At 39.9% G+C, this 22167-nt stretch overlaps 1 protein-coding gene across 1 annotated transcript in view; it reads right to left on the bottom strand.

The window, feature by feature from the left end:
- slc6a9 (solute carrier family 6 member 9) overlaps positions 1-12263 on the bottom strand; it is a 48035-nt gene extending 35772 nt beyond the window's left edge. Inside the window, exon 1 of the mRNA XM_072688227.1 lies at positions 11996-12263. Coding sequence (XP_072544328.1) covers positions 11996-12025 — 30 coding nt within the window. The 5' untranslated portion in view covers positions 12026-12263. The remainder of the gene's footprint in view (positions 1-11995) is intronic.
- Between the last annotated feature and the right edge of the window lie 9904 nt (positions 12264-22167).

Here is a 22167-nt window from a genome sequence, read left to right as displayed (position 1 = left end):
ACGAAACATTCTCTACTTTCCTCAAAATCCATTGCACCATCTCTGACTGATAATTAGCTGTAAAAGATGAAGCTGATAAATTAGAGGGGGAACTGTCAACATGAACTGGACTGGAGAATGGTACTGAAGTTCTTCATCAGTGAAGGTCAGGTGACACTTCTCAGAGGTGCCGAAAATGTTGTTTAAATGGAGTCTACAATACCATAACTGATTTTTTCCTTTTAGGTCACGCAGGACAGTTTCCATCAGGCGCTGAAGGAACCACTTAGAAGCCAGCGGCATTTCTGAGACCAAAAGGAAGTACCAAGAACTCAATGCCGTCTTGGCATCTAGTGCGAATGAGCAATTCATTCTGGAGTCCCACACACATGGTCCCTCACAAACACTTCGCTCCAGGCAGAGGGCTGCGTCCATGCCACGGTCCTGCCAGGGAGGGAGTTTGACACCAGCGGTCATTAGGCTCTTCAGGGGCTGCAGCCAACTCCTATTAGTCAAACAGCAGCACCACGTCCCACTGCCCGTCGCACAATAGCACTCTTCTAATGAGGATATGAGCGCTGCGCTATTTTGACAGCTCCATATCAACAGCAGAATAGAGAGCTGGTTGAACGAGGGAGGGCCATGGGGGGTATAACAAAAAAGGGACACATACAGAGACCAGCCTCAATAGGGCAACTCCAAACAAGCGTGTGCACTGAGGGCAATTAGCTTTGGTAATTGGATGGTTATATCATGTATTTAGTGCTCATTAGGGAATGCAGATGTCAAACTCCGTAATTGCCGAAATCTGTTAAAACCTGTTTTGCCCCGTTGTCTAAATACAAATTAGCAGTAAACATTCAACAGAACCTTGTAGTGATCTTTCCAAATGAGCTGCTTTCAGCTGTACAGTACCCTGTAGGCCATTCAGGGGAATGAGTACAAAATGCTTGTTTGTGTGTCAGTGAAAGAATTAACTGTCCAATTTAAGGCAGTCTAAAGTGGAGGTTACTTTTTGGATCAAATCCATTCTCAATTTGGACACGTTAAAGTATAACAGTTCATGTATTTGAGAATAGGCATCAACTAGTAATACAAGCATAAAGACCCTTTTGGTAGCAAATTACTTGTCCACTTCAGAACCTCTATAACATAACTGCAATAGAAGGCATAAATAGACCTGGACTGCCAACACATAAGGAACAATCATTTAGCACTTGACATGCTGCCCCCCCCCCCGACAACTGGTATGTTTTTTAAGCTTCAGGAGAAGGTCTTTAAGTGGTCACTTGAGAACATAGAACTTAACCCTAATGAGGCTATGGGATAGTCTAAGACACAGTTTAGCAATTGAATACAGGGTTCGGACTGAAGAGTGAATGCAAAAGAACCTTCCTTCTCAGGGATTCATCTTGATTGGACTTATCATAACATTTTAGGTGTTCTTGCATATCACATCAAGTTGCCCCTGGGTTTCCTAGAAGCATTCCATATACACTATATTGCCAAACGGCACCCAGGCGCATGCAGACTGCTTTTACATTTTTCTACATTTCAACATTTGTGAAAGAATGGGTTGCTCTCCGGGTACCATGGTACCATAATAGGATGCCACCTGTGCAACAAGTCCAGTCATGACAATTCCAAACTAAATATTCCACAGTCAACCGTCAGTGGTATTATAAAGTGGAAGCGATTGGAAATGACAAACTCAGAGACGAAGTGGTAGGCTACGTAAAATGGCAGAGCAGGGTCAGCGGATGCTCAGGCGCACTGTGCGCAGAGGTCGCCAACTTCTACAGAGTCAGTCGCTACAGACCTCCAAACGTTATGTGGTCTTCAGAATAGCTCAAGAACAGCGCGTAGAGAGCTTCATGGAATGGGTTTCCATGGTCGAGCAGCTGCATCCAAGCCTTACATTACCAAGCTCAATGCAAAGCGTCGGATGTAGGGGCGTAAAGCAGTGGAGTAATGAATCACGCTTCTCCGTTGCTGGAGGAGTCTGGGTTTGGCGGTTGCCAGGAAACAGTACTTGTCTGACTGCATTGTGCCAAGTGTAAAGTTTGGTGGAGAGGGGATTATGGTGTGGGTTGTTTTTTTTGGAGTTGGGTTCCAGTAAAAGGAATTAAGGGGCTCCCAACTTTACGGGAACAGTTTGGGTACGGCTCTTCCTGTTCCAGCATGACTGCGCACCAGTGCATGAAGCAGAGTCCATGAAAGACTGTGATAAGTTTGGTGTAGAAAAACTTGACTGGCCTGCACAGAGTCCTGCCTTCTAAATTAAAAATCACTGCAGTGTCAATCACTACACACCTCCAAACTCCAAACAAATGTTCCTTCTTAGATTTTCTTAAGTTGTCTTGCATCATTTTCATTAAATATACTAGCATTTCTATTAAATTTACTATGGCCTGTGAGAGTCATTATCAAGATACAAGCAGCTCCCTTGAACGGCCATTTCTTAATAATGTCCACTATACTTTCCACTGCCTTGTGGACCTTAGTTTCCAGAACATTAGAAAATTGCTTAGAAGAACCAACGTTTCATGAAATGTTGGTGCATTCAGGTTTCAAGAGCCAGAGAATTTGCAAAGTTTGGAAATTTTATTTTGGTGACAATTCCAAATTACAGCTGATGACATGTCCCAGGTCTGATTTCATCATCAGAAGGCATACCTGGTTTTAGGCCTTTTAGGTCTTGTTTAGGACACAAACGCTTGCATTGGCATTGATTGTTCAGAAAGCGTAACTGCACAACTGCTTAAATATTTTGTTATATTTCTTATATATTTAGCTACTGAGGTTATGTTTACATCTGGCTAAATCTTTTTGCATACGGCTGTATGTAGAAATGCATGCCATTCTCTGCACCCACTGAAATCAAACTATTATATATAGAAAAGTTCTTTGTGCTTTCTATCTATTTGGTCTTATAAATTACTTTTCTCACACTAGCCACACCAGGGCTGATTTTACAAAGTACACAAAGTACATGGTCCACAGATGAAGGAGCAGGACAGAAAAAACAAACAAGCAAAAAGGATCACATTAGACTAAATCTATTACTAGAATCTATTAGAGCCGGATCTGACAACCAGAGAAAAGGACAAGCAGCCATTAAATTCGCCAGGGAGGAAGTGCGGTTTCAAGCAACACTGCTTAACCAGGTATTTCCTATTCGAGGCACGTCTGTGCTATTGACAAGCTAAACAAGAGAGCCTCAGTGAGGACTAAAATACTACTGCTGACTAAAAATGTCACTTTTTCAAACTTAGTGCCGCGCTTTGATGCGCCGCCTCTTTCCGCCGTGCTCCCTCGCCCCATTTACAATCTCGAGTGGCATGTGTGAAGCACACAAAAACAAACACACAAAGCAGCGGATTGTAGCATAAAGCAATCAGCTCACACGATTTCCAACCCCTGCACATGATAACAATGCAACAGAAAGACTGGCCCACATAGCACACTGGTAACCAACTGCCTGCTAATGGGCAGAACTGAAAACTCAACAGTGCAGATTTCCACTAGATCTAATTTAGCTTTCAGAGCAGCCCTAGATCTGCAAATTTGCACAAGACTGTAAACACTATTTGAAGCTATTAAAGTGTGCATTATAATCACAAACACTAACGGTCAAAAGCTTTAGAGCATCCCCAATTTTGTACAAACCTGGAATGCCTCATATAACCAGTGTGGGGGAAGTGGGCTCTTGGAAACTAAGAAAAAGGTCTGGTACAGGACAAGGTATGCGGCACATCATCAGAAGACAAGTTTCTGAGAGTAAACTGTTTGAATGATGGGTGACCTACATGACAACACCTTGTAGCTCAGCTTTATACTGGACCAATAGTTTTAATTGTGAGCTTTAGGTTGGACGGGTGGATTGGCAGTAAGAAAGCCACTGCCAAGATGTCATGAAAAGCAGGCTTGCCTGGGCCATGCAACACTGCCAGAGGGTGAAAAAATGTGTGGTGTTCCAAAATTTCTTACCTGTAGTGTGTGCATATAATTTAGCAAAGCACACAAACATCAAAACAGGGAAAAGTTATTCCTAACACAAAATCCCAACTCTTCCCCACTAAAACATACTGAACACATCAAACTGCATGTTTACAGTGTCTTGCTGTCAGATGCAGTTATTGGGTCTCAAGAGCTTTGTGAAAATTGACCCATGAGTCATTTAGCTGCCCTTACTGAATTTAGTAGAGCATGTGACAAGTGCTTACCATTAAGAAAGTGAAAAATATCAGCTATTCAACTGAAGGCCTGGTGTTTGAGAAATTAACACACCTGTTGTAATTATTCATTTGCTGTAGTTAGACACAGTAAACAGTGAATGTAAAAGAAAATGTCTGCAAGGTTGCAGGTCCTTACATTTCCCTCAAGAATGATCACAATGATCATCCTATGACAGGATGAAACTTTCTATGCGCACAAACATATCAGTCATATAGAGTCTTATGATGCTGCATGAGAGCAGTTAAAAGGGATCCAAGACTATTGCTCCTTGGTCCTGACTCCTTGGTAGACTCTTCTTTTCAACTTAGGAGTTCAGCTGTGTTTAGGTTGCGGGGCTGGCCACTCTAAAACCTAGACTTTACAGTTACTACACCATTTACTACTAGATTCAAAATATAAGCTAATCCCAACAAGAAAAACAACCCTACATCATTGTTGCTGCATTCTTTGCTGTAAAGTATAGATGAATGTGCAAAGTTATTTTCTGCATAGCAACAGTCTTTACATCACAACTCCATTTACACTTACATTAAAGGCATTTAGCAGGCACCCTTATCCAGAGTGACTTCCAAAAGTGCTTTACTGCTTACTTAGAAAATATCCTTAGCTAGTTTGTATAGGCTAGGATCCAAAAGATACCGCTAGAGCTCCAATAGTCTTCTTGAACTTCATAGTTGCTTTAACTCTTCGCTCTAAATAGTGAAGACCAACATTTTCAGGTATGAAGCTTCTCATTCCTATAATAATGGCCCAATTTGTCTAATTTCATGCCTGTTTATTTACGTTTATGTTGATGAATGACTAAGGATGTTTGGTCTGCCTACCTATATAATACTAATCTCCATGACAATGCTTTATGTAGTAGGAATGTAGTTATGTTAGCTCATGTTATGTTAGTAAGTCATGTTAGCTTTTAGGATAAAAAGGGACTGTGAGGGTCAAGGCAAATCCTTCTGTTTGAAACTTCTGAGGCAGTCCATTGTGGATTTTGAGGCGTGTTAAGAACCACTGGCCTGCTGTAGAAGCCAGTCTTTTAATCTTTTGTTGATTTATAGACGCTTGCTTTTTTTGAATGCTGGTATTTAACTGAATCTATACTTGCCTCTACCAGCGAAATCCAGGTCACTGGATGCAACATAAGACTATGGCATTATTAATCCAGGATCATGCTTCACAGTTGGAGTGGTGTTCTTTTTGTGGGATTCTGCACCCTTGGTTTCCCAAACATATCTTTGCTCATTGTGGCAAAAAAGTAAAATAAATAAATAAATAAATAAATAAATAAAACACTTCACCAACCCTTTTCCTTTTTCTACTTTAAATTCTACGTTTTTTTTTTTAACTTAATGCCCTTTGAGATCGATTCAACATATGCTCACTATCTACGAATTAATTTTTTACTGTAACAAACATTCTGACACAGGGAGCCCAAATGTTTGCATACCACCGGATGAGCTCTGGTGTTCTAGTCGTATCACCACTCAACTCTGTAATGTACTGTAATTGCGTCCATCAGCCGGTGGAAAGTACATCAATCACCTGCATGTGATAGATGTACAATATAGTATGGTAAAACATTCACAGTGCCAGACAGCCTCACAAAGGATACTGGTTAACTCAGGAGGAAGTTGAGCGTTTCAGATGTACAAATTCGATGTTCCACAACGGAAATAATAAAGGAATCCAGAATGACATCAGTATAATTACCAAGTTTATACAAATTTACTAAATGGGATTGTCATTTCAGTTCCCTCAAGAGACATTCACAATGAAACAGCATTAGCAATAGAAAAACTTAATTAAATTGCCCTCTCTAACCAAACACGCTTCTCTCTTAGCCTGATCCCATTCCATCCCTTCGAATTCACGCATGTGTCTATTACTGCAAATCAACTTAATTTCCTCTCACACTGAATTACGGCTCAGCAAGGTGCTCGGGATAGTGTGCAAGGCCTCAACGTTCTGCTGCTAGCTTGCTAACTTTGAAAAAAAGGAGGCAGATTTCAATACGAAAAGTGGTCCAAGTTTCTGGGTAGCAGGAGGCAACAACATCGAGTGTCTGCAGAGAATTTTAATCCCGCTAGCTAGCCGGAATCTTAACCTGAGCACACTGAATGACATGCAGCACGGGGAGGTCAGTAGGAGTCCCATTCTGGCATTGCTTGCGCTGGGGAGGAGGGGGGGTTGAGGAACAAATTTATCGAGCTATGGTTGAAAAACAACAACTAGTTTCTGCGCCATTCCTCCAGTGTGTGTCCGTGTGTGTGTGTGTAGAGCAGCGCGAGCGTGTGACGTCTGCCTGGCCCAGCAGCTTTCAGGGACACAGGAGAGCAAATTTCCAACGCTTGGATTAAGCTGAAGTTTCCATGATAATTTCCCCTCCCCTTCGCAATTTGGCTGGAAGGGCCCCAGCTGCTAATTCTTTATAAATAGCGTGTAGCTCGGATCGCCTCTGGGGAGAACGGGGCTCAGTGGAGTGGCTTGGGCACAAATCGGGCCGGAAAAAGCACACAACATACACATTTTACAAACATATGGGACCATCACTGAGGACGAAAGCCAAGTACATGTGACTTTGACTTGCCTCACGTGGATTCAACAAAGAGCGAATTAGAAAAGGCAACAATCGAGTGGGGTTAACCGTCAAGCTACGGGAGAAAATGAGAAAAAGCTGTCTTTTTAATCTTAGATCACAAAAGGACGCAGTCAAAACCCTAGACTAAACACTTCTAAATGACATGATAGCTGTGACCACACACAGTGATATATGCAAGAGGTTTGCCACTCATGTTTGGACAAATATCAAAGACTAGCTAGTTTCAAAGCAAGGGCAGAGACCTTGAACTGGAAGCTGGGGAGTTTGCGAAAGGTCAAGGCTGGTCCACAACACACAAAAAAAAGCAGTCAGTCAAAGGCAGCTCAGGATACCCTTGTATATGGACAACGGTAAAAGAAGGGTAAGAAAATAAAAAGACAAGTTTTCTACTTGTTTTTAAAGCTGTTTTTAGATTTCTTTAAGCAAGAACGGTTTCCCTAAAAACTTGAAAGTGATAAATAATACGGAAGGGGGGGGGCTGACTGTGGGGGAAAAAGCCTGAGAATTGAGGACCCCCCCTTGTCCCATGCCTGTATGTCCTATTCAGATCGGCAAAGGGGGAGCAGGTTGGACTCAAGCGCAACAAATTACCTAAATATAGGGTGAAAAGCCTTTAAAGGACTTAAATTCAACTGCTAAAAATAATAATAATCAAAAGAGGGATGGGCAGATTTATGAAGCCTGGTGGGTGGAACGCAACGCCAAATAGCAGCCCATAATTTCAGCCCCCTTTTTTTCGATCATTGTTGGTATTTTTGTTTAGTTTCAGCAGAAATGTGGGCACCTCCAGTTCTAAAAGGAGAGAGGAAGAGAAACAGAAAAACGAAATTTTCAGCTTGAGTGGTTTCTTCAAACGAAATCCAAAGGCTGAGCCTCAATGGGGCCTTTTGGCGCAGGGGAGCTTTCTTTTTTTTTTTTTTTTTTTAAGGAAGCGCAGCAGTGGACGTGTTTAGCATTTGGTGGCCCTTGTCCTCCTATTGTGCCTTCACCACAGTGGCTGCCTGCTCCGTGGCCTGACCCCAGCTAGGCACACTGTACAACGAAGGGCTCAAGCTGAAACAGAAATTGTGTTTGACTTTCCCTTTGCTCCATCACATCTGTTCCCATGCCCCCGAAGGCACCGGCGATGCACAGCTCACAAAGACATGAACACTCTGGAAAAGTTCTAGGGGGGCCGACTGACAGCTCAATATGTTCCTTACGTAATCCCTAAAGTTTCTCTAGTGGAGAGGCTGGACACCTGTGTTAGAAAGGCTGTTAAGGTTGTGCAAAAATAAAGCAACTGTTTTGTTGGTATTTGGGTTTCGAAACAGTTTCAAACTGTTTAAAGGTGTATTCCTCATTTTATTTTTATTTATGCGTTTTTCTGAAAAGTTCTTTAGTGCTTGTGCTGTTTAGTTGGTTAGTTCAGAGACCAGTGGCTTCATTGCAAAATTCCTCCAAGGCGAGACGGGCTATGTCCTGGGGTGTCCAGAGAAAGAAAAACCCAGTCAAAGGAATCTAATATTTGTTTCCATTTCAATTCCACTTCACAGGATGCAGCGCACATCAGTAGCCCATGGGACAGGATGCCGCACAGCAGCAAAAGCTGAGGGGAGCGTAGGGTCAGCACAATTAACAGTTGCTCTGCTATCGCCCCCTTAGAGTAAGATGGCCTCAACTGAAAAGCCCAAAGTGTTATTCTAGTTCATTATTGAGCCACCATCATAAGAACATTTCATAACTCGTTTCATATTCCCGTTTTCTACATATGAAAATGCAGTGCTCTGTGCACATCATTATAAATGCACTTTTTCTTCACTTTCTTTTAAAGTAAAATAAAAAAATAAAAAAAAAAGGTAAAGGGAACATTTTAATCCCTTAAAGCAGATATTTTTTATAAGAACAACAAATGGGCCTAAATAGTCAACATTAATAATATTTTGCTAGGTAGCACATTGGACATTCAGGCTTACATGTACACCACATTCAGGCTTACATGTATTAAGAGTCAGTTAAGAACATTAAAATTTCCTCCTCCTATAAACATAGCAGAGATATGAAGTTTTTCTACAGCCGCAGTCTTCAATCTCTGCTGTGATGGAGAGTGTTGGCGGGTGAGCGGCGGAAAACGACCATGCGTGTACGATAGGCAGTCAAAAACAATGTGCTACACCGAGCTGATGTTTCATTGTCAACACATCAAGGGCCTCTCGAAGCTGAATAGCTCCTGTCCGATACAGGGAGGAGGCAAAGCCTATTCAAGGCCTTGGCACAAGCTTGGCGTGCTATTGTGTTGCATGACAGTGCAAACACCCACCTGCTCCTGCAGATTTACAGGCACTTCCGTTGGCCCAATACTGTAAAGTAAGCAAAACTGTCTTTTATTCAAAAGGGTCAAATGCTTCTCCAATGAAGGCATGGCTGTGAGAGTGATGGACAAAGCATCCCACCAATTACAAGCTTAGCTTCCTGCCGAGGGCCTTTCCCTAGCCTCTTCGCCTGCAAGGGCACGACTCGTTGAGCTTAAAGAAGGAGAAAGGCTAATAAATAGTGCTGTGCCAAAAGCCCATCTGGCCACCAAGGCAGGAGCAATGTGTCCACATACATTATAAAAGTGGGCCGTAAAAGAGCCCCAGCTTAACAGATAAGCCCTGTCTTTCACAACATTGGCGTGGGACCCATGTCTCAAACGATGCGACAATAAGCATAGAAAAACACAGCTGATCACATTTGCATTACTACACAAAATAGTAAACCACAGTCTTTTACACAAGGCACATCGGTTGTCACCAATGAAAACATCCAGCCAACTCAAAAAGACCAAAACAGCAAAGACAGTCAAATTTGCTGGACAAAACAAACATGTTAAGCAGAATTACATCAATAGGACCTATCTATTCACAACTACTGTAGCCAATCAATGAAGGGAAGGGAAATCTTGGACCTTTATTTACTTGATACTTGAAATGTTTGAGCTTTTACAACATGTTTACTGCATTCTTCAGATACAGAGGCGCCCAAATTCACAGCCTTTTTTCTCAATTTCAAGAAGTACCACAGTTCAGAGTACAGGACAGGTCAGAAGTCACAGGACAGCAGAACTGAGGCTTTAGAGATAACACGTCTTTATAGCGCGGACTTGTTTACATCCTTTAACCAACATCACGTTTTATTTTTGTTGTTTTTTTTTACTATGGAAAAACGCTAAAAGGAACAGTTTGACTCCAGTTTGAGTCTGAAACTAGAATAGTTTAATATATATTAAGTTGTGATTTAGACATGCAAGAGTTTATCAACACTGCATCTCAACTCAACCAATTTATAAGCAAAAGACCAACACAGTAAAATACTCAAATGACAAGCGGCAAAACATAAATTTTAGCTGTGCAAGACAGACAGAACTTGCTAAGTTAACACAGTTTGTACCAAGTGAAAAAGCTTTTAGAATGTGGTTCAAAAGCCGCATTCAGAGTCACTGGCGTGTTGCGCACTGGCCGGATGCCAAGGACACAATTGTCCACTCACAATAACATCACCTCCCTCCACAGCCAACACTCGGACTGTATACCTGCTCCTTAGAGAAAATAGGAAATTGCAACAGCCACATCAACAGACAGAAAATAAGGAGGTCTGGTGTCAGCAGATTGCAAACCTGGAAGCTGTTTTCACAATGACAAACTAAACGGTGAACTAATAATATATGTAGAAAGTGTTTTACAGTAAAAACCAAGAACATTAACAGAGCGAGTAGCGGTTTTATGTACGTCACTGTTTATTTAATCATTTCCTCATGTCCAGTATTATCTGTACTTGTCATAGAACACCTGGTTTGACTAATCAATATTTCAATGAAGTTTGCTGCTGATGGACTTTAAACACATCCATGTGTTGGCTGGGGGCATTCGGCGGAAATCTGGAACCTGTCCTTTCCTTGGATCTCCAAAAGGGCAACAGGAGAAGAAAAAAAAAACTTCAAATCAAAGTAAAAAGAAATATATATATATATACACTTACTTTTACATTTTGGATAATTTCGTGAAATATTGAATCATTCTATCATGACATTTGGAACGATATAAAACTGTCAGATTCAAATGATAAAGTGAAAAAAAGGAGCAACAAGGTTTTTGCATCACTGCAATAATATTTTATACATTATTTTATATATGCTCATAAAATTATGTCCCAAACTTCAGATTACACAGATTCACTGTAATGGAATCCATAATAACACTTCCAGCATTTTCCCTCCTAAAACACCAGTGGAAAAGAACTCCATCTGGGCCAAACAAATGACAGAACTGGGACATCCTATTCCCAACTCTATGATGTCAAAACTTCTCCAGCAGCTTTACCAGGGTTATGTTTACCACTTAGATCCCTGCACTTCTAGCGTGATAGATACAGTCAGCTTTCCACACACACACACACACAACAGCATATAGGGCCAGATGTAACCAGAGCAAACGCTCAAACACAGCTACAAATTCGTTCCACAAATTAAGAAAAAAAACAAAAAAACAAACAAATAAATAATTAAATTTATAATTTTATATATATATATATATATATATATATATATATATATATATATATATATATATATATATATATAGAGAGAGAGAGAGAGAGAAAACATATGTTTTTTTTGTGTATGAAGTAGCTGCACACAATGCACTCTGTATCATAGTAAAGTCTATATCTGTATCAAAAAGCATTTTCTTTTAAATGATAGATGACCAGCATGCTTGCTTTGTATATATTTAAAAAGTTCCAGACATTAACAGTGACTAGCTGGAAATTAAACACCTTTCTCAATGGGACTTTAGGGGCTCAAGCTGAACAGCTTAACCCAGAGACACAAAAAGTTCTATTCTGTAGAATAGATGTAAATGTCAGAAATAAATAGAGAGAAAGAACAGCGGATTTGTTGTACTGATGCTTCATCAGAGCTGATCAGTAATTACTACACTGTCATGAATTGGTAAATTATTGGGATTGAGCAGCAGTTCAGGTAGCAACATGTGAAAGTGTCAAAAGTAAAAAAACCACATTAAAAGACTTGATAGCCAAATTAAATAATAAAAAAAAAAGTATAATCCAGAGCAGAAGCTGAACTTCATCTCTTTTTTCGTAGACTGTAGATCAGCCAGAACAGAAGGGAATAGAGAGATGCCAGAAAATAAATAGGTGACTTACCAAAATGCCAGAAAACTGTTTCTCCTCCATATTGGCAAAGTGCTCTCTCCTCTTGCGGAAGGATGCCCGTCCCGGCGGCGGCAGCTCTCAGCTCTCGGGGACTTGTCCTGCTGGGGGTGCGTCTGAAACCTCTGTGTGCGTCTCCCCCCAATTCTCTCTTTTTTCCTGTGGTCTCTCTCGCCTGCTCTCCCTCTCTCGCTCTTGCTCCACTTGTTCAATTGCTGGCTACTTTGCAGTGCTGGGCTGAAGTGGCGTCTCTGCTTTGTGCTAATTCTGCGCTAATCCAGGAACTTTTCTATGCTGTGAAAGGGACATGTGACAGAAAGGGGAAGGAGGGGCAGAGGCAAAAGGGGGTGGGGGGTACACTGTTTAGTTTCTTACCATGTTCCTTTTCTATACAGAACTATCATTTCATAATGAGGGACAAGGAGGGACACTTGCTGAGGGAGGAGGGGTGAATCTAAAAAGGAATGTACATTAAGGATGTTGATGCAGACAGCAACACAACAAGTACTAAATACAGGGATTTTAGACAGCAACAACTGATTATTAACATTTCTTGAGATATATAATCACATTACATGAGAGCTATTCATATGCTGCTTATTTGTGGACAGTTCTAATGACAGCATTTCAGACAGCTTCTCACAATCTAGCTTTCAGTTTCTGTTCTTAAACACATGACTGGCACAATTCACTGAATCCCTAATCACACTAGAAACACACGGAGGCCCTCATCACTTATCACTACTCATTTGGCTATCTACCAAATGCCACAAAAACACTGCAATGTGAAGACATAAAGAGTTGCGCTTACCACTAGGTTTTAATCTGTGGAACTGTAATCATGCACCGGATGTTTTAAAGGCACCTCAGCAATTCATATCAAGAACAGCTCAAACACTGTCTCCTCATTTGAAAGATAAAACTGTTTCATAGGAGTCTTGGCTTGTTATATTTACACCCCCAAAATGTACATACACCCTACCCTCTAACCAAAGCTTGTTTAGCCCTAGTTAAAACTGTGTCCCAGTACAATGCAAAACACTGTTTGTAATACAGTCTGTTAGTAAAAGGAAAATGAGTTGCTATGCAAACCAAGCCTAGGGAACGTGGATTTTCCTGCGCCAGTGTTCACAAAAGAAGAACTCAAACTCAAGCCACATATATATATATATATATATATATATATTTTTTTTTTTTTTTGGTTACACAAACCCGCTATAAAAGAAAAAGCAGTGTTTTTTTTTAGGATGTCATTCTTATCAGCATTATAATTATAGTTAGGTTATAAACAGTTTACACGCAGATGTATATATTTATGTTTTTATTTATGACCACCAGGTGTCAGATCAAGGAAGAGCTCCCAATCACTTTAAATGCCATATTTACACACCACAGCATTTCAGTTGGGTTAAGGTCCGGACTCTGACTGGGCTATTGCGACCCCTTAATTCTTTTCTTTTTAGATTTGCTGGTTTGCTTGGGACCACTGCTCTGTAGCATTTTCAGTCAATCTTTAGATATGAGATAGATGGCCTCACATTTGACTCTAGAATACTTTGGTATACGGCAGAGTTCATGGTCGATTCAGTGACTGCAAGGTGCCTAGGTCCTGTGCCTACAGAACAAGCGCATCTCTTCCCAGATTGATGGGCAGCAACAACTGCTTTACATAGATCATTACTGATGCCTTTTCTCCTTGGCATTGTGTTACCACACACACACATGAATATTACCGACCAGCACACTCTCAAAACCTCTGCTTTTATAGAGGTTATCACACTTGCTGATAAGTTAATTAAGGGCATTTGATGAGCAGCACCTGGCTGTTACTTACCCTCTTAAATCTTATGAAAGCAATAAGTCTATACTAAGTTTTTCCACACACTGCTTCTGCATTTTGGCCTAGATGTTGTTGAAGAAATAATATGTGGTGTTGCCCTATCTGAGGTTGTATTTAACCTAGTTTTAAATCTGCAAATGTAACAGATGTATGTATACATAGTATGTTGAAGTGCCTTTTTTTTAAGGCCATCGCTTTTTTTAACAAATAAACAGTAATTATGCTTTATAATGTAAATGTGTGCTCTCAGAAGATGTGTGGTAACCTTCATGTCATTTGACCAAGGTTGCCCATATTGTTTTTATTTAAAAGCAGTAATAAAAAAAACAGCATTGTGATGTGACACTCTTCAATCTTCAACAATTTCTAAACTGACAGCATGAATAAAATGTACTTGTGATCTTGGATCATTTGGAATTCAGCTCTAGTGGCAGCATAAGCAAGCAGGAATGCCATTCACCCTGACAGCACTTATTACTGCACGCTCTGATGGATAGTCACCAGTCTCTCAGACTGACTGGCTGCAATCAATACTGTCAACATGACAGAATGCCACACATGGTGTAGAGCCTCTGAATGCCACTCAGCCTCAACTGTGGCACGATGACCCAGGATAAACTGGAATTCAAGGTAAGAAACCAGATGCTTGCGTCCATGACCGCCTGCAGTACAAGGCAGAAAATAGATTGGAGTGTAAAACACAGAAATATAAATCAGCCCCTGGACAGCGGCAAACATGAGGCAAAACTGATTATAGCACAACTCAACAACCATATTGTGAAGAAAGAGGGCGGAAAAAAAGAATGTCCAAATAGTCACTGCTCATAAATCATTCGCACAAGTGAACCACGTTGGCCTCTCGGCAGCTTCTGAGCATAGAATCAGAGATTCTGTGGTGTGTTTTTTTTTTTTTTGTTTTTTAATATAAATACAAACAGGAAGGGGGTCACTATTGAAGCCCACCCTGAACAAGCACATGGTAACGCTTGGTAACATTCTTCAGTTCTTAAGCGCACCAAAGTCGACATTCAATATATTCAGATTGACAGCAGCATAAGTGATGTTAAATTAAAAGATCAAGCTCTCATATATTGCATATTTTTGCATTACTTTTTATTGCATTACTGCATTTACTATTTTTTTATTAAATGTTAAATGTTTTTAATTATTTGATTATATTTAAAGTAGATTTGTCATTATATTCACTGTTGAGTGTGAAACTAAACGAGTCATGTAGTATTAACTAAATTGATTGGCTATGGACTGGGGGATTGTGCTGGGGGAGTGTTTGTATTATTTGAAAATGAAACACTAACTCCAAATTTAACACCAACACATTATCACTGATTTAATTATATGAAGAGCAACAGATGTTGAATAAAAATCACTGTACTCAGTACAGGAGAGTATCTGAATAGTAGTTTATAAGAATCTGTTGCTACTGATGTTTTTAGCCTGTGAGTACATGTATTGTGAAATATCACATATAGCAAAAAAAGTCTTTGAATATCGTTATATTGTATTTTTACCATATCACCCAAACCTACTTAGAACTATTCAAGACCTTAATGACCAGTGTCTTTAATATTAGGTGCAGAATTCTGGCAGTGTTTCTGAGGAATCTTAGCCCATTCATCGTGGACAATGGCCTCCTGTTCACGAATATCATTGGGTGTTCGCGTGCTTAAGCCACCGCCTTCAAATCCCACCAAGATTTTACATTTACATTAACAGCATTTAGCAGACGCTCTTATCCAGAGCGACTTACAAAAGTGCTTTGCTATTTATTTTCTATAGTGTTCAAGTTAGAATACTGTGATGCCCACTCCAGAATCTTCCAGGTCTTCTTCTGAAACAAGTCTTGGTGGAGGTGTGCTTTGATTAACTGTCCTGTTGAAATGTCCAATGACACCAAATTGATCAATAGTTGCACTGATGAACAGAGAGGCTAGTCCCCAAGTTAATACCTGACCACAAGCTAACCACAGGCTAGTGAACAGGGAAGCACACTAGCTAACCTTGAATTATCACTCAAATTGTGAGCGAAGGCCTTAGCCTTAAACTAACACGCAAACTTTGAGCCCTTGCCTTGAATTAATGTATAATGTGAGCTAATGCCCTGGTCTTTAATTCACACCCAAACTATGAGCAAAGGCCACAGCCTTAACCGAACATGCATACTGTGAGCTAAGGCCCTAGCCCTGAGCTACCCACAAGAAACTTAATTAGCTCCAGTTTGTTCAGTGCATTGTTAGATGCTGTTCAACAGGTGTGGGGAACTGAGGCCCAAAGTCCGGTACTTCACAGGTGAGTTGAACCATGTTTGCTTCATCACGAATACACCCCTACTTAATATTACCGCTAAATACTGATAGAAAATAATACAATATCAATGCTAATATTTCGGTGTATTGATACACAATGTCACAATATGGTACTGTACGGGTTTTCCCTATTGGACAGTTGGCAACAAGTAAACACTTCTGTGTTAGAGTTAATTATAGGTACTACTATAAATTCCCAGAAGCAAATTCGACACTAGTTACTCTCCAGTGTGTGTGTGAGAAGTATACCACATGTGAAATACACACTTGCACTAAACACGTGCTCCCTGTACACAGTGATCGCATCTATTTGAATCTCGAAAATCTATTTTTTATATCATATTATTATATATTTAAAACAAACAAACAAACAAAAAACACACCACAGTGGTTACACTTGCAGGCAGCCCTGTACTGACCACAGATCTCAGTTTAGCTGCAAACAGAAAACTACTGGTAATGTAGTGAACTAACTTGGCCTGCTAAAAGATGATTGCCCCGTTACTGAGCTTCTGTGGCCACATGATACAATGTGCTGCACCTCCTTTCGCACAGATAACGCACAGTGCCACCCAAAAAGCCCCATGGACGAGATGTGCAATAAGTATCAGGATACTTGTAAAGGGTAGTATTCCACTGCAACAAAAATGGGTGGTTGTCTGTGAAAAAAATGTCACTGTGATGGGTCACATGCCACTCTTCAAAATCTATAATACAGATATAATCTATTATCTATAAGAATGTAGACAGCTCAGCTCAGTCCTCTACTTGTCTACATTTTAATCAAAAGAAACCAGAAACAATCCTGTCAGCATTAGATTTAGTTCAATCACTCTCTTTTTTTTACCTTTAAACAATCATTATGAGATTGTTAGTTTGTAATTGTGTGAAATAGAAAATATTACATGCATACTTTCATATAAATAGAGATATAAATGGGGTAATATCAGAAGCCACACATATGTTAATCATATTACCATCATGGAAAATGTAGGCTATAGAGTAATGTTCTGGAATGCTCATGTGGTACATTGTAACTGAATTTGATGATGTTTAGATAATTCTTAATTATTTAGATAATTCTGCAAATTAATTGGATATTCAGAGCTGATACAGTGATCTAAAGGCCTTCAACTACTGGACAAGATTTGTTTACTTAAACATGCAGCATGTAGAAATTTGCCAGTCATAAAAATAGAACCCTTCTAATTTAATAGTTAAATAGTTAATAGTTTATATACTTATATCTCTTATAGATAATTTATATACTCACTTAAGCTGAGATTTCTTGTAATGTCACTCCCGAGAAATGCAATTAATCTCAGACTAGCTATACCTTGACCCATAACCCTACTTGGCAAGGGTTCAAAACTGCCAGTTCCTCAGAAGCCAAGCCTCAATGACATCTAAAGAGATGTAGATATGCAAAAACCAATAAATGAATAATCAAGCAAACACGCTACTGACACTCGACTTAGCCTGTTAAAAATGGAAATTCATTTTCAATCTTAATTGAAGTTAAATTAGTTCCAAACCCTTTTGCAGACTTTCCCATATGGTTTACAAAATCAACTATATGAATTCATAATCTCTAAACCACACAAACCCAGCACAGTTCCGACCTTAAATTCTCTGGTAATCTTTTGATACTTACGAAAGAAGACACTGAAAGAATCCAAGAATGGTGAAAAAAAGTGATTTACAGTAATCATCAAAGAGCTGCACCAGGTCACAATTCTAGTCCAGGACACAGACATGCATGTGTGTCTCTGAGAAGTTCAGTAATGGCAATAGCGCATTTTCTGATGTTCAGGATGTAGCAGATTCAGCTGACCTCAATAACAGACAGCAAAATGATGCTCCACACAGACATGACATAATATGACCTATCAGATAGCTTCTTGGAGCTTTAGCAGGTTGTTGCTGTATTTAATATAGCTCAATTACGCACCATGGCTCCATTCCCTGACCATCTGCTGCACCTGTATCTTCTTGTTTAGACTGGACATGTGACTGAACAAATTCGACAGTGATAGATAGGGGCAGCTTACCAGTATGTATACAAACACCTGGTAGCCATAATCTTGATAAATCAAAGAAGCTCTTATAAAATCATACTGTGAACACATCCAACTTATAAGGTTCCTGGTTGTCTAGTTGTTACAAAAGCCTTGATGACAGCGGACAGAGCCAAAGTCCTACAACCAGAGATGCCTACTCTTATGCAGACCATGAAACACCAACAAGAGAAAGCATGGCACAGTACTCAACGGCTAAAGAACATTATGATATTACCACATGCAGTCCATGCAGACTGTTGGTAAAAAAAAAAAAAAAAAAAAAAAAAAAAAAAAAAAAACAACCCCAATGTGACCGGTTTCCTTTCATTAGTGATAATGGGAATCCCAGTGACAATGTCAAAGGAATACTTTGTGATCTCTTAAATAATATAAAGGCAGCATACAATTGGCTTGGTCTTGGTTATGCGCTCATGTGGGATGTCTGGTCATGTGTGATGAGCTCTCAAAGATCTGGCGGGAAAACAGTTAAAACAGTCTTAAATTAAAGCTGTAGTTCACCAGATCAGACTATACCCTTACACAAGGATTATACACTAAATATTGGAGTAAGGATGTAGGTTTAATCACAGTATAGAGATAGCTACTCCAAAGACAGGAAATGTCTGGAACTACCCTCAGACCAATGACGTGTCTCTTTTTTTTGTAGCCTCTGTAGTTTTTTTTTAGTTTTTTTATTTTAGTTTTTTTATTATGTAATCTCTGTGGCAAATGTGACCCTATAGATTTTAATACTCTTCTAAGCAAACCAAACATTCTTGGCTTTCTGATTCAGATCCTACCATATTTACTGTTATCAGCTAATAAATGTAAACTGAAACTTTTCTGTATGTACAAAAGCAGACAATTGTGTCCCCCAAGGCTATCCTCTTGGACCACAGGCTCTTTAAAAATGACATTAGCTTGTGTTTGTACGCTGATTAGACACAGTTGTATGTGTCAGTCAACCCAGATGACAGACACAAACAATGGTGACTGTGTAAAGGGCATATACTGTACATAAGACTGGATGTTGAGTAACTTCCTCTTACTTAATTCAGACAAAACAGAAGTGCTTTGCTTGGCTGCAATCCACTGCAATTTTTTCAAAGGCTACAATCATTATCAGTACCTAAAACGATAAAAAAAAAAACGACAACGGAAAGCAGAACTTTTTCATTCAAGATAAGTATGACAGTGGATTTGCAAGTGTTATCTCTGCCAGCCTGTATAATGATCCCTGCTACCTGTAATGAACTCAATTATCAACAAAGCTCTAATAAATGTGCTCAGGAAAAAAAACTCATCCGTCATCCCAAGTTCCTGATTATTACAGCAAAAATTATTATGGGCATAAGATATGATCTCTGCTAAATAATAAACCTAAAGCACATTAAAAATAAAACACTCTTTAAGGTTTGGGCAAAAGAACCACTGTATATGTTTAATTATGCTCCATGTTTTGATTCAACAGATACTGCAGTATAGGGGTACAGTTTCCTTAAAGTATCTGTAAAACCATGAGGTTAATTAGGTTCTGCTTGATTCTTCACCGTTTTCCCATCAGAACTATGGGAGCTCACACATGACAGCACATCCCCAAGTACATTCCCAATTTGCACTCATCCAAAGAAAAATGCCAAAAACATGATGCTCTAATCCCATGGCTTCTACTGCAATGACAAGACAGGCAGAGGGTCTGAAGATGGAATTTGATGTTTGGGTTCATGGTCTGATGAGAGTGACTGTGCTCAGCAGCTTCAATAACCCAAAAGGCTGATTACAACATGTGCATGCCTTTCTAGCACTTACAACATCCAAGCAGCAAACACACATACACGTAATACCTACCTCAGCAATAGCTCTTGCTATACTGAAGTGGATACACCAAAGACAACATGGAAATACCAGTGATGAATCTGGGTAGATGGCACAAAAAAAACAAGTCTTTACAATTGTAAATATACATTTTTAAAAAAAAAATTACAATAATTAATTACAATTACAGTCAGTCACAGTTAGATTCTGGTGTAAAGTGTGCCATTCTAGAGAATCTACGCACAGTGGTGTATGAAACCAGGTATCTAATATCTGAAAGTCTCTAAAAGCTTCCTCACAGAAGGTTATTACATGAAATGGTGAGAAATTCATGAATTCAAGAATTCATGTCTGAGACATCAGAAATGAAACTCAGAAAACATGCACAGTCACTGTTGGTAAATAGCTAGACTATACCTTGGTTGTAGACATTGCAACTCCTGCTTTCTAACCTATTACCATCATTCTATTATGACAAAGATGATCCGAGTCGTCATGTTTCTCTACAATGGATCTTGATTACGTATAAACAATTAGGCAGCAACTTTGGAATTGCCCTTCAAAATGCGCATCTGAACTACTTTAACACTCACCAGCATTTTACATCACTACGTCTAGGTTCGATCTGTTGCAAATGATATCACATTCATTGTTCTGATTTAGAATTCTGTTGATGCCCACAAAGAAATAACTGAACCCGTTGTTTCCCCCCCCCCCCCCAGTTGTCCTCCTACTACAATTTTGTCAGCCTTGAGATTTTAATAAACACCTCTGCAATTACAAGGTCCATCTCACTTTGAAGAACCTGTTATTTTGAAGTTGTGGCATAAAGTAAGGTAGCCACACAAATTACTACATTTAGGATGTAGTAGTGCCACTGCAAACATGTGTAACATGCACTTGCAAAGCAAAAAGACAGTCCCCCTTAAAAGTCTGATGAAGTCTTCTAGGCTGTTAACAGAACGAGACATGGTGAGATAGCGTCTGCAGCAGTTAAGCAGAGGAAGCTCTGCAAGAAAGGTCATAGGGTCCTGCTCTTAAAAGTTAGTCTCTTCCTGCATGATTGACCACCTCTACTTCCAAAGCTGGGAACTGCTGTGCGAGATGCACAGCCCAACATGTGGGCAGACAGATTGGGCCCAGATGTGGTCATGATGTAGAATTAGGATGCTGCGTGAAAGATCTGCTTAACAGGGGTAACGAGTAAAAAAACCCAACAACAATTAAAATACACCATAGCAGGCCTGCCATCAGCCTGTCAGAAAGAGTACTTAAGAACATGTTACCAATACATGCTATTTATGCACTGTGGACCACTTCTGGGTGTGTTTACGGTAGACAGGCGTGATTATAGAATAAGAGGAGTTCAGGAGAAACCTCAATACCGGAGCTCCTCCCTCCTCACTGACTTCCAACACACTTGCCTCGTCCTGCATGGACTTTGCCAAACATGCTACCTTGCTGCTTCTTGCCAGCTGTGTTATTTTGGCCTTAGGACACAGAAGAGGTTTTTGGTCGTAAATCTACAGAAACCACCCAGAAACTTCATTTTTGACTTGGTCAAAACACTCCCGAAATCTCCTTCCATTCCAAAAGTTATGTATAATCTTATTATTTAACATATTTTGTGGGGAGTTGTCAGTGCACAGGCTAATTCCTGCTGTATTAATCATGGCCATCCATGAACAGTATGTTTCATACTGCAAAAGGACAGGCCGAAGCTACATGTAAATTGTAACATTCAATGAACATGTGTCATTCACAGACGTGACTAGAGTCCCTCCCTGCCTACAGCTCCTACACTGGAGAACATAAAGGTTCTCTTTGTGCATCCTAAATATAACTAAGCTTACCTCCTTCAACAGAGAAAGAAATATTCAGAATATGCACAATATTATCAGGCAGGTGGTTTTAGCGTTATGGCCGAGTGACGTAAATCAGTGTCCAAAATAAAGGCTCTTTTGAACAACTGATATGATCAGAATCAGATTGTACACTTACAATGTGGACAGCCTTTCTCATTAAACAGGACAAACCGGACCACTGTTACGCAAGAGCTGTTTCAGAAGGATTCACTAGAGGTGAGTGTGATCACCTACCCAAGATTTAAGAAGTAAGTGCTGTAAC

The sequence above is a fragment of the Salminus brasiliensis genome, chromosome 9 (assembly GCF_030463535.1).
Source record: "Salminus brasiliensis chromosome 9, fSalBra1.hap2, whole genome shotgun sequence".
Classification (NCBI taxonomy): Eukaryota; Metazoa; Chordata; class Actinopteri; order Characiformes; family Bryconidae; genus Salminus; species Salminus brasiliensis.
This window is presented reverse-complemented; position numbering and strand designations above follow the sequence as displayed.